Source organism: Chamaea fasciata, unplaced genomic scaffold, assembly GCF_029207755.1.
Source record: "Chamaea fasciata isolate MVZ Bird 193981 ecotype frontalis unplaced genomic scaffold, bChaFas1.0.hap1 SCAF_3, whole genome shotgun sequence".
In the NCBI taxonomy this organism is placed as follows: domain Eukaryota; kingdom Metazoa; phylum Chordata; class Aves; order Passeriformes; family Sylviidae; genus Chamaea; species Chamaea fasciata.
Genome location: NW_027094088.1, coordinates 50,544,058 through 50,557,943, shown reverse-complemented (window position 1 = coordinate 50,557,943; position 13,886 = coordinate 50,544,058). Strand labels below are relative to the sequence as shown.

At 40.8% G+C, this 13,886-nt stretch overlaps 1 protein-coding gene across 5 annotated transcripts in view; it reads right to left on the bottom strand.

Moving 5' to 3' along the window:
* Window positions 1-220: 220 nt before the first annotated feature.
* The window catches only part of ARFGEF3 (ARFGEF family member 3), an 86,231-nt gene continuing 72,565 nt past the window's right edge, over window positions 221-13,886 (bottom strand). For 3 of the 5 annotated variants that reach the window (XM_066178959.1, XM_066178957.1, XM_066178960.1), the window contains 3 exons: window positions 11,778-11,908; window positions 7,762-8,992; window positions 221-7,017 (listed from right to left, as the gene is read on the bottom strand). In XM_066178959.1, the coding sequence (XP_066035056.1) occupies window positions 6,826-7,017; window positions 7,762-8,992; window positions 11,778-11,908 (1,554 nt within the window). In that variant the 3' untranslated portion in view covers window positions 221-6,825. The remainder of the gene's footprint in view (window positions 7,018-7,761; window positions 8,993-11,777; window positions 11,909-13,886) is intronic. The other 2 variants (XR_010720016.1, XM_066178958.1) reach the window with 2 other exon arrangements.

The following is a 13,886-nucleotide window of genomic DNA, read 5'->3' as shown; positions in this document are numbered from 1 at the left end:
CATAAATAGTTTATACTTTTTGTTTTAAAATATTTCCATTTCAGAATTCAATCAGAATAAAATATACACAAAATACAATTTGCAAGCCAGCTGACAGTGACTGCCCAACCACTGGACACCCAAGGACCATACAAAGCTAGCGGCACAACAGGACGTGGTGGACATGGGGAATTGTTCTTCTAAAGAAGAGCAGAAAGGTAGAGGGAGGAAACATGGATGAGACCAAGGAATCGCAGATAGGTAAGCACTCAGCAGAAGGTACACCCAATGTAAGCACTTGTTTGTCAAGGTAATTTATAGTCTCTCTTAAGAAGTACTATTGGCTCCTCCTGAATATACAGCTAGAGAGATTAAGTCCTGGGAATCATCTTTTGTGGTAAAATGCTTCCTCTGGCAGCCATCATAATGGAAATAAAATTTGATTTTTTATTTTATTTTTTAATTTTCAAACAGAAAAGACTTAGATCTTTGGTGAAATGGAGTGTCCACTCCCTTTGGCTTGCTTTCAGTTCTGGTTGAAGGGCCCATAGAAGTATATTTGCAGTCTCACAAAAATGACAAAAGGGGAGAAGGGGAAAAGAGGCAGAGAAGAGAAAGTGGGGGGAACTGAAAGAAGGTTCTTGCTGTTGTCACTGCACACCTTCAACCTCTTGCTCCCATCTGCTCTAGCAAACAGTGTGCATTACAGGGCTCTATCACCACACTCTGCCCTTCCTGGCTGTTCTCCCTTTGATATCAAGTCATGTCTTTCCCTGCAGAGTGGGGGGCTCAGGAGTCACAGCCTGATTGTGGAGGAGTTATTTGTCCCTTGCTTGAACCTGTGTACCTGTGCCTGTCTGCCAGCTCAGCTCTCTCGCTGCAGCTTGCTGCTTGTGGAAGTGTGGCACTTCACCACAGCCCAGATGGACCAAACACATGGACAGGAAACAGGGCCCTGATGCTCCATGGAGGTCAGACAAAATTTATTGAAGTACATAAACTACCTTTTGAAAACTGGGATGTTGGGGTAAAAGGATTGAATAAATCCTGTTGCCATGTTTCTTAACCAAAAATGCATTCCATAAACTCAGCTCCCTGATTCAATGTGGCAGTGTAGACTACGAAAACCTCAACTTGTGATTTTGCCAAAAATTGGAATTTGAGGGATCTGGTTCCACAGGCGAGCTCATTATTGCATTAATCCAGGATCATACAGTGTAGCTCCACTAATATCCACAGAATTAGGGCATTTCTTCTTCCCTCTGCTTTTAGTTTTCAGCTTGGAGTCCTCTGAGCACTAAGTGAAAAGACTGATGCACACTTAAGTCATGTGTGTTTTCGTTTTCTCTTTTTAAAAAGCCAGCACTGCATGTTTGGCATAAAACTGTTTGTCTAGTATCTTATTAGTGTCACATATAAAGTATGTGTTCTGAGGGAATTAGTCGAAATGACTTCTTCCTTGCATTTGTACAACTTCTGGAGTCCCTGGCATGTTGCTGGTGAGGGCTGCTGAGACCCTTTGGTGATATCCCTATAGAAACGCCGCTCAAATTAGGGAGGTTCTTTGAAGAGGGATCGCTAGCTGCCACATGCTTTTATCTACATTGCATAACATCCAAAATTTGTGCTTATGTGCAATGGTAAATTGGTCCTTTACACTAAAAGAAGACAAACTTCTTTTGGCAAATTGATGGTATCATCTTACTTCTTTAACAATTGCAGAATGATCAGCAACTGAAAAAAACCTATTTTATGTCATATACCACAATGAGCCCTGTGCACAGGTCTTCCCATAAATTACTATGACTGGAGTAATGAGTAAGTAGCCTGCTTAGACACCTTAGACATATCTTAGTATAAAAGTGGGAGGGAAAAGGGAAGCACTTCACTTTTTTTGTGAATTAAAAACAATTTAGCACTGAGAAATGGCATTTCTCGAATGGATTGCTGAAGGTGACAATAACCAAACCACAGGCACAATTTCCCAATAGGCTTCTATACAGATGAGCTAGGTAAAAAATAAACCACTTCAGCTTGCTGGATGGATCTGTGCAAAAGTGTGGGCTCTAATTATGTAGTATGGTGTTGTGTGGGACTGTGTGCTGGTTCCCATCAATTTTTCAAGCAGGAGGTGTATAGAGGACAGCAGCAGAGAGGGTGACACAAAGAACTTTATAGGACTCCCCCTTTCCTGAGAACTTGTGAACCCGTACGTAGGGATTGAAGGATTCAAGGATGGAGTCCTGAGTATTGAAGATCCCTAGCTACTTAACTTCCACTGATTTCAACAGCTTCAGCACTTTGAGTGTGGGCCCAAGCTGTGAGGAAAGGTATGAAGTGCAGGTAGCACATACAGCTGGACTCTACTTTCTAATTTGTTTGCCAGTTCGTTTCATGCCACTGTTGTGCTGGGCTCTGCAGTGCTGATACCAACACTGAGATGCTGCAATATGAAGTTACAGGTGAAGATTACACATGGTAGTTACAGGTGGGGGTTTTATCTTTGGTGAGTGAGGTTTTGTCAGTGAATTTTACATAAAGGTTTAAGTTATAAACGAAACTTGAAGCTCAAACTGAAATGGGAAGCACCGTACAAGTCACAAGTGTAAACTGTGCTTGGCCTTAACATGAACAAACCACAGTGCAGAGGGCTTAAATTTTTCATCTGTGATGAGGCAAAAGCTCTGTCGCCTGTGCTGGGAGTTGTACAAGGAAAGTATTGCCCAGGTCTGTGTAAATCTTTTCTGAATAATTCTTTCTATATGGTAAATTAAGTCAGTTATTCTCAAATGAGTGTTTATCCCTAGGAGAGTATTAAATCTCTGTTTTAACATAGTAAAGACATGAAGGCATGTTAACCAAGAGATAGTGGTGGTAATGCTGAATGCTCAGGAAAGGTACCAGAATAACTGTGTTAACCATTGCTGGTGTGACACAATTGTGTAACACAGCAGCTAAGCATATTACTAATGTAGATAGCTCTCTGAAAATGAAGTGCAAACATATGCAATGACCTGAGACCATGTAAGTTGGGGTCAAACCCTGCCCCTGTTCTGTAGGAAACGGATTGCTTTCCTGATGAGTGCTCTGCTTTTCTCAGCTTTAAATATTTGCACAGTGATGAGCTATTTCATGTGCTTAAAGGTAGTTGATGCTGGGCAGCAGCAACTTTCTCTGTTAGCAACTGCCTCCAAGATTTTAAAATGACATGTCGTTGCCCAGCTGGCTGCAGTGGCCCTGAAGAGGGCAGTGTGAATTAGACAAAAACAGCAGAGGCACAGCTCTGGTACCTGAGAAGGATGTCAAGCTACCACATCTTTTTAAAAGCATTCCAGTTGAGTAAAGTTACTGGGCAATCATCTTTAAAAGCAATTGGCCAGTTCAATTAAAAAAAAAATCAAACCCAACTCCTATACAAATTTATGTAACAAAAAATTAAGGACAAGAAAAGAGAAGAATGTGGTCATTAACCAAGGCAAAGAGAAAGAGCAAGCTAAGGCTGTAATGCAGAGAGACTGCTTTGCTCAAGGTTCAGATGTTTGGTTCAACAGTAAAGCTGCCAATATGCTCCCATGGATGAGGTTATAGAGCTAACAGTATGGATCTGAATGGGATACACGTGTGAATACACATGTGGATGCAAGAACTACTACCGCTTGCGACTGAGGTGCTTCCCCACTCACAAGGAGAAAGTAGAAAAGCCACTGTGGCATGGACATGTACCTGGACATGACTGGGGTGTGCAGTGTTGGGAATTCCCCTTCTGAAGCTCAGGCCAGGCTGATGCCAGTCCCCTTTTCCTGGGACTGCTCTGGCAGACTTTGCCTTTGGGCTAAACCTTGCTTTATGAGGTCTGAGGATACCATGCTGGCAGTCGTGAGCCATGAAACAGGTCACACAGGTCCTGTGAAATGGTGAATTCACATATTTATTAGTCCTTCTTCTTTGGGACTTACTGATGTCTATAGCTAAACTAGCAGAAAAATTGCTGAGAGTCTGATGAACCAACTATTTTTTAAAATTTGTTTATGTTTTGAAGGTGCATCAGAAAGCTTCGGCTTCTACATCTCATGGTTGTGGTTACTGAAGTGGCCATGGGGCACTCCCCTCACCTGGTTAGCATTTTATACACACAAGGAAAAGGAAGAGCAGCACATGCTTAAGTTTGCACTCTAAAGTCTGCTGCTTCAAATATTCCTTCTTCCCTCCTTCTAAGTTACATTTCTGGAATTACTAAAGTTACTTATGACCTTTTAGGGAGGGGTGTTAATGAGCAGAGGCACTGAGGGTGACAATGGGCACTTAGTGCATAATTTGAAGGACGAAGTTCAAAACAGGCCAACAGCAATGTAGCAAATTTACTTGTCCTCGTTTTCCAATGTGGTATTTGTAGTGTAAATAGTTAAAATGGAATTATATTTCAGGTCAAGATGGTGGCTAATCAGGTAACACTAGGCTATACTGTGTTCATGGGCTTGAGGGAAGGGGTGGTATTGGTATTGTCACTCCTAAAACTTTTTTTTTCTGATTTACAGAAGGATTTTGTATTGCAACCACAATGCAATACAAAACCATGGTGTTTCCTAGATTCTAGGACTTTTTCTGTAGTCCTGAGTGATTTCACTAGTACTGCTATCAATTTTATTTCCCCTACATAATTTAGGGATTTGCTTTAGTTTTAGATCAGTACAGCAAGGATCTGCATCCATTCAATGCACTTATAATGAAAATCATCAGAGTTGGCTGCTTTGAATATGGTTTATTATTCTGATTTCTGCTGTTGCCTAATTAATGTACTGCTTTAAAAGCAGTTCTGTATAAATGCCAAATAAGAACTTTGACAAAAAATGTAGTCAGACTTTACCTATACCTAAAGTTGTGTAAGAAAGACATGGCAACAGAAATCAAACTGTGCTACTACTCTCCCAGATATCAAAGCATAATCTAACCTGTCCCTGAAGAAGTATTAGAACTGTTGCGGGAAAATTGACAGTTGAAAACATTGTTAAATTAGTAATTCATAAAATCAGTTTAGGTGGTAGAAAAGAGTTGTTTTTACAGAATTTTTATGTCTTCTAAACAATTTAGCAAAGGGAACTTTTATAAAGAAAGGGAAACAGCATGACTGGCACTACAGAAAGTTATGGGACAAATACTCCCTGCACAAGACTAGCAGGTGACAAATGGGAAGTAGTCAATGAAGGGAAAAGGCAGGAGGATAGTGTCAGACTCTTCGTCAACAAAGCAGCTTGGGAGATGGCTGTTCAGTGGAGCTTCTTGGCTCCCTCTGTTTTTTCAGGTTTAAGATGCTAAAAGCAGTTAGTTGTGCAAAATCCAGGCCTTATATAAAGAGATGACATTTTTAGGATGCTTTGCAGCAGGGACTGGAGCTGTATATTTAGTTGGCATGCACATTTTAAAAGCCTTGGGAGAACTGCATTAAAGGGTCACCCAAAATTAAAATCAACTAATTTTCAACAAGTTATCAACAAATCAACAAATGACAAAGCATGGGAGTACAAGATGAAATGTCCCAAGGGCTGACATAACCTGTGCAGCAAGGTAACCCTTTGCTTTGTATAGTGTGAAAAGCATCACATGTGCATTTGACAACACAATAGTCAATCCTCCCCCCTTCTCCTCCCTCTTACTAATAACAACAAATTGCAATAGTCCCAACAGGAGTGCTGCATGGAGGGGGCATGTACCTCCATGAGGATCCGTCCTTTTCTATTTACAGCAACAGACAAGAAATGAGAGAGAAACAGGAAATATACCTCCCTTTCATATCATTTTCCATCTTGCTTCAGTTCCAAGTGGAGTGTAGGCTACATTTAACAAAGGTGATAAGGGTGTTCCTGGCAACAGCAGCTCTACATAAGCAAACATAAATTTCCAGTAGAGTAATAGCTGCAGTGGTACTTTAACTGGAACATTTTACCTCTGCTCTGCCTAGTTGAATGCCGGATACTGTCACATGCTGGTGTTTGCTGTGATGTGTCTTCCCTACAGCTTCACAGGAAACAGCAAAACAAACTTCCCTTTTGTCCTTAGAGGCAATTACCATGTGGCAAAATGCTCAGCTGTAGGCATAGGTGAAGAGGCAGCCAGGGTGGTGCTGCAGAGAGGGCACTTTGACAGTGCCATTTCTCTTCAACCAATACTCCGTAAGAGCAATGAAAGGATCAGTCGTCTGTGCTTGGTTCACCCGTTTTAGACCTAGGATTATTTGGCTACTGCAAATGTGACTTCAAAAGCTCTTCTTGGAGCAAAATAAATTTCCATATTCTCCAGTGAGTCACACATTTAGTTACTACAATAATCTTTAGTTGGCTATCCTCTCTCATGACAATTTTTGAAGGGAAGATATTACCCTAAAAAATGTCACCTTCTTAATTGTCCTATAGCCCCACCTTTTCACTGATTTGTATTTATTTATTTTCTAAGTTAAATAGGTTTACTGACCTGGTTTGACATCCACATGACAGTTGCACTCACAGCTAATTTCAAGTGCGAAGTTCTGTTGCAGCTTCTGGTGGCTCCCACTGTTGCAAATTTGAATTAAAATGAAGACTATGAAATGTATCATCTCTCCTAGTAGGAGCATGACTTATGGACAGGTTCTGAGCTCTGGGGTCATGCCAGATCCTCTAAACAGACTCATGCTTTGCTTCCTTTGCTAGTGTGAGTGAGGGACACACAATCTCAGATGGATAGACAATATAAATTGACAAGCTCGTTGTTTCTTAATTTATCACCAGCAAACAGGCAATTAATGAACCCCAAGTACTTCTTTGCTGTATACCTTGAATGTCTTCTGCCCTTTGCAACAGAGCACAGCTTGGTTTAAATGATGATATCATAAACTCGGCCCACTCTTCCCAGCCATTCCCGCACTGCCTGGCGGACACGGATATCTGTCACATGGCAAGTCAGCTGGCTGATACAGGGAAACACTGCTGGCTGCAGGGCTGTGAAAGTTTGGTCTGGCAAAGCCTGAATCTGGTTGAGAACTGTCAGCACCATGTTGGTCCATGCCTACAAAGAAATTGGATTTTAAAAAAACCTCTTTAGAAGACCTTTCTAAATAGGTGAGCCCAGTGGTTGAGACAGAAAATAAAGTATCTGGTGGTTGCAGGCTCATGAAGCAGACTTAGTAATGCCAGCCAGTAATATTCATTTAATGTTCACCATGTCTTCCTAAATCAGATTCAATACTAAGTCATTATTTGACTTTGTATTGCAGGTTCCATGCTCACCCCTTTCTTTTTTTGGTCCCACAGTGAACAAAATCTGTCAAATTTGATGCTTTCACTGATTTGGTCACGTGGACATGCAAATGGCAAGCTTCTGTTTAGCAAAAGAACCCATTATTTTTCTCTGGAATGCATAAAAAACCCCATTCTTAAACACAATGGCAGTGTGACAAGCAGCATGGAATTTTCAAAAGCCTTCAGTGGGCTACAGCCCACAGCAGTAAGCAATGAGTTGCTGTAGGTTGTCAGTTCTCAGGATTAAGAGCAGTTTTGGCCCCAGTCATAGAAGCACTCTTGAAAGCTGAATTAGTATATGCCTGATGACACTTCCCTGAAGACTGACTTTCTTTTAAGGGGACAGAATCAGGTTTCTATTAATTCCAGCTCCTGAAAGATTCAGTCCTCATCATGAGGACTTCATTATATAATACAGTATTTAACAAAAAGATAATAATAATGTAAAAAAATATATAGGTATCTTTTTATTTATTGCTATTATTATCAGCCTTTTACAAGAATGTCTTACCTGTATCTGGGCCTCTGCATCCCTAATAGATATATTCAGGGAGCTGACTGTGGACCCTGAACGGGGTCTCTTCTCTTGTCTTAGGATCTCTGGACCAGCACTGAATGAATGCCTCATCTGACCTTGATCTAGAAGATGTTGTGGCCGCTGGAGTACAGGTGAGTCTGGCCCTCTTGAACCCAGGAGTTCCCCTTTCTTTTCCACTTTGACCTCTTTGGTGAAGGATGTCATGGCCTGTTGCTGCTTTCTCTTCTTATATTCTGTCATAAACTTGGAGATGGTTTTGTCAGTGGCTATGGTGTAGATTTTGTTGCCAGCACTTTCCCACCATTCTTTTTTCTTGGCTTGCTCTTTTTTCTCTGGTTTAGGACTCAGGGGTGGGGGTAGCAGCAATATTTCTCCACTGCCTCCTCGAGGTGTCAAGCTCTCTCCCAGTTGGTCCCTGATTTGACTTCGGTCATCTTCTGATGGTGTGTCCTTTCCAGATAGCCCTCCAGTTGATGGGGTGGAGGTTTCTGAGTGAAAAGACGGTAAAATGAAGAAAGAATCACCTTTGAACACTGGAGGCTCCTCTACATTATTCTCCAGGTCCAGATGCATTTGGATGTAGTTGTTGCACAGTTCCATGCAGAGCTTGTGAAGCCGCTTGATCAGCCATCCCCAGTCTGCATTGCTGACAGGCTGGACGCTCAAAGATGGGATTCGAGCCCTCCACTGCCTCTTCTCCTTTCCTCGTGGGGGACTGACCTGGGCAGTTTCTTCAAAAATGTCTTCATCTTCTGAAGAACACTGCTGTGATGAGTCTGTGCTTCTCTCATCATCCTCAAAGAGGATCTTTTTCACTTGCTCTGCAGTGATGTTCTCCTGGTTTGTCAGGATTGCACAAATCAAGGCATGGAAGTAGATGTTGAAGCTCATTGCTGACTGGCGATACAAGTTGGCAGCTCCACTAATGCCAGACACTTTTTTCAACAAACACTTCAGCCCAGGTCTGGTGTCAAACTCTCTGGCTGTTCTGTAGGAGTCCAGGAGTAAGTCAAAGATGACAGCCAGGTTTTGCATGGAGATGTACCTGAGAAAACCAGCCAACTTGTTTTCTGGTACTTGTATTGCCATTTTCTCCTCCAAGTTAGATGGGCCTTTCACAAATTCTTCCAGTAAGATGTCATATAAGTTCTGGAGAAGTACTTGGTGGGACAGCAAGCTCACCACTATTGTCCTGAAAGGAATACTTGGTAAACCAAGCATGGGAAGGAAAAAAATAATAGAATATTAAAATGGTGCATTGTGCTTCTACTAGGAATAAAAGCACACTCAGATATTTCAGCCTGCTATAACTGAGGAATTTATTAACACACAAATTATTCCTCCACCAATGTGGCAGACAACCTTTATTTTGCCATGATAAATTGAGGCCAAAACTAGTTTACTACTCAGTTTCCACTTCCACTAATGCCCAGGAGTACTTCTTAAAAATAAACCATGAAGAGGTATCCAACCAATAAAGAAACATGTACAGAAACATCAGCAGTGCAATGCAGCATGCAAAGAAGCTGAAGTCTGGCTGAAGGCACTGCTTGCTCCTAAGACTTCAACTTGAACACTGAGAGCCTAGCATGGAAATATCTATTCCTAACCCTGTTCCTCACATATAATATTGGGTGATTCTTAGCTGTGCTCCTGTTACAGAGATGCTGGGAGTTGCTCTGGCCGTCACTGATTTTCAATTTGCACAGGGGACACAGGAATGGCAAACGCCTCCGACCAAAGTTTTCAGGTCTTTCACCAGAAAAACACACTGAGAGACTTACAGGCAAGCAAGGCTTGGAGGAAAGAGAAGATTGTTGTTTGGTATCTCATAGATTTCAAATTATAAACTGTTAAACCTATCTTAAGGTCTTTTAAAAAGGTCTTTATGTAAGATTACAGGGCAATGTTTTAAATGGAGCTGATGCACATAATAATACTTGGTTTGATGTGATGGGTCAAGTTTTAATTAGCACAGCTATCAAGCAAGGAAGAGATTTTTTAGTTTGCTTGCAATATTGAAGTTCTAGGTCTAAGTCAAAGCAAATCTTCATGTAACATGAGAAGTTCAGTGGTAGACCTTTGACATTTTTTGTTGCAAAAATTATTCTGGTTTCGTTAAACAACTTTCAAAAGTGTTTGGGAATACCAAGACAAAAAGCCAAATACTACTTTTTTTGGGGAGAAATCCTATCAAAACACAATTTTGAGAATAAACCATTTAAAAACAAAGTTCAGGCCAAACTGTTCTTTGGTTACATTCCCTGTGTCAGTTTCCCTATCATGACACAACTGTCAGTTCTGACACATCAGTAAAATTTAGTAGTCTTATTATTTGACAGTGATAAAATGTTGATGATTAGCACATACAGTTAAGCTCTTTATGGGGAAGTAGTTTTCTGCTGTAAAAATCATTAGAGGCTCTGACTCAGAAAAGCTCTTAGGAGCATATATAAAGTTAAATGAGAGCTTGCAGTGATTTCAAGCAACTAATCCTGTTCCAAAAGCAGGGTCAGGAATGAAGGAGATCTGCTTTCCTTGTAATAGCCCCAAAAGCAATTTACAAGGACAGAGTAAAGTACTGCTCAATCCCAAAAGAAACTGGTAGAGAACTACAGGTGAAAACACAATGCCAAAGCTGGTTAAGGATAGTATTTTCTTATTCTGCCCAAAGTTTCAAACTGAATTATATGATTACTTTTTAGGAAGAAGAAAAGCTCCCTTACCCCAGCTTCCTGTGAAACGATGCAGCATTAAGGAAACAAAACCAAAAGGGAGAAGTGAAACCCTGCCAAGGTTAAAGTAAAACTTTGGAAAGGCCACATTTACTATCATGCATGATTGCCATATTACTGCACTGCTGTAGCAAATAATATGAAAACAGTGGCACAGTCAACTTGTGAGCTGTGTTTTGGTATAAAAATGAGCATTGCTGGGATAACACTTGGATATGGGCATATACACCTTTAGCAACTGGTTGGAAAAAGCGCAGTGTGAGAGCATTCAGAGTTTGTATTAATTGCAAGCTTTATTCTTTTGTTTAAAGACAAGCAAAACCCTTGTTACCCTTACAAACACAGCCTGTTAGATTGCATGGCCTTATGTGCTGTGAGAGGTGACTATTCCAGTCTTTTGCTTTGCATTCATAGTAACAAGAAGAATGACTTGCTAGTCGTTGGACAAAATAGGTATTTTCCCCTCTAAAGGAAGGGTTTAACCTGTGATCTCGAGCTTTCTTTGTCTCTGTGCAGGGCCCTGTTCTCTGATGGTGAGGCAACAGAGCACCTGCTCTTGGGGGAAAACTTCTGTACAACAGTGTAAGAATATAGAGACATCTTGCATGGTCTGTCTTTCTGTCCATCCAAAGAAGGAACATCACATTTTGTCCCCTTGTTGCAAGCAATAGTTTAGATTTGAATGGTACAAAACCATGTTTGGTATCTCATAAAAGACAATTTCATGCCATTACATACCTTGCAATACAAACACAAACCCTGAATGCAGAATTCTGATTCTTGGCCCAAATGATGGTACAGCAGTTGTTTAAACAACCAAGTGCAAGGAACAGGAAATATTCTTTCACAGGATCAGACTGTAGTGCAAATAGATGAATTTCTGAGGTGGTAATGTAACAGAAAGACATCCACAAAAATAATGTGCCAAGCAAAAACAACGCTCCCTAGCTCAACATTGACAGCTTTGCAGATTTGGATGTGATCTCTTCACTCTGTAATGCCTCAGTTTATCAATTTCCTTTTTATATCTTCTAAACTAAATGATACTGAATTTAAAAGACCCTTAGTGAAGCAGACATTGCATTTTCTAGGTATCACTAAAAATGCACAAAACCTAATTTGATCAGTGTATTCGTCTTTGTTGATGAGCCCTATGGAGAGGTATGAACCAGGCTCAGTTCACAGCTCTTCCTCTCCAGCAATATTTTTATCTTGCTATTAGTGACACAGTGTCTTCCTTGGAAGATATTTTACCTTCTCTGGTTATGCCCATTTGGTTTCTTATCTGGTGGCAGGTCAATGATAAGCACACACGACTGGGCATGTTCAAACCCTTCCTTGTTGCTAGGGGTTTTTGGGGAGCACTGAGTCTCCAGCATGAAGACCTAGAAAAAAACAAGTTACATAAAACAATCAGTTTAGCACTTGCAGTGGGTCTGGGGTTGGGTGGGGGGGAGAGGCTGTGGATAGGATTCCCTGCAGTGTGAAATATATGTCATACTGGATTATTTTACAGTGACCAGAGAGGTATCCCCACAGGCAGACCTCTCCTGAAGGATGCTTCTTCGGTAAAACAGCAATGGCTACCTCCAGACATCCAGCAATGTGCAGAGCAAAGGACAGACATATTTTTCTTTGAACCTGTATATGGCATAACACCAAATGCCAAACCAAGCTTTCTGCTGTCTGCATGCTTCTATCTGAAGGTATCATGTACAGTGGAGACAAGAACCTGTTTGCACAGTTAGCCAGTTGCCCCTGGAAAGGTTGGTTGTTGGAAGGATTATTTTCAGCCATGAAGATACAACAGACACTTAATATGCAATCCTTTGGGGGTGTGTTGTCGTTTAATCACAGGCAGCAAATAAATACCACATAGCCACAAACTTACCACACCCCCCACCCCATCCCTCTCAGGATGGGGAGGGGAATCAGGGAAAAAAGATAAACCCCATGGGTTGATATAAGAACAGTTCAATAATTTAAATAAAAGACAGTAATATTAACCACCACCACAAAAAGAGAGGCAACAACAACAACAACAACAACAACAACAACAAGAGAGCGAGAAAGAGAAATAAAACTTGCACAGTACAGTTGCCCATCACCCAATGACTGATGCTGAGCCTGTTCCTGAGCAGCTCCTGCTAGACAACTCCCCTTATTTACATACTGAGCATGACACTCTGTGGTATGGGATATCCCTCTGGCCAGTCTCCATCAGCTGTCCTGGCCATGCTCCCCTCCAGGCTTCTCATGCACCTCCTTACTGGTAGAGGATGGAAAACTGAATAGTCCTTGACTTAGCGTAAGCATTATTCAGCAAGAACTAGAACATCAGTGTGCTATCAACATTATTCTCAACTAAATTCAAACCACAGCACTGTACCAATTACTACAAAGAAAATTAACTCCATCCCAGCCAAAATTAGGGAAACAACTCTCAACTGCTGTAGCTTTGTTTTGTAGTTTCATAGTTGTGGCAAATCCTCACTGAGGAGGACTCAGGGAGTGCCACTGATAGTGTCTACAAGGAAAGTATTAATGTTGCATTCCCTGCTTTCTTGAGTTCTGCATCTTTAAAACTTAATTTAAAACACATTTTCTATTCAAACAATGTCTGCCACTACCACATTATTTGTGATCACCAATCCCGGTCTGTGTGTCTCAGATTTTCAAGCAGCATCAGAGTATGATTTATCAAGTCAGAAATTGACACCAAACATCTGCTGGCTGTTTTAATCTATCTGCTTTCCCATGCCGAAACTGCCACATGGTATTTACAGTTTTATGGTACCCTGCAGGACAATAAGTTCAGTCTGCAGTATTTCAAAGAACTTGTTTCATATAACCACTTTCATAGAATGAATAACCTTCATTGTAGTCAAAAGGACCCTAAGAAGGTTTTTTCCAAGTTTGCTCCGCTGATTCTGATTAGGAGTTAGTCAATTATTTGTTAAATATCAGCATTATTCTCTAGTTCCCAGTAACCCTTTTTCTTTTTTTGCAATCTATACCTAGGTATCAATAGAGAAAAATGCTTTGATAGGTTAATCAAATCTTGTTTTCCTATTTTCATATCACCATCTCTGTTCTAGTGTAATTTTTGTCCTTTGAATTTATCATTCTTTAACAGAGTATTCAGAAATCTATGTGACATTCTTGATGATGATTCACAGAGACACCACTATTTCCCTTTCTCTATCAGAAACATTTCTGATGTATCCTAACCACACATCACATCTGATATATGTTAACCTGGCAATTCTTAAAATTACATTACACAGTAGGTCCATTGTCAGTCCTCTTTAGACAGCTTACCCATGCATTTTTCCCACCCTAGGCATTCCAAATTCCTATTGA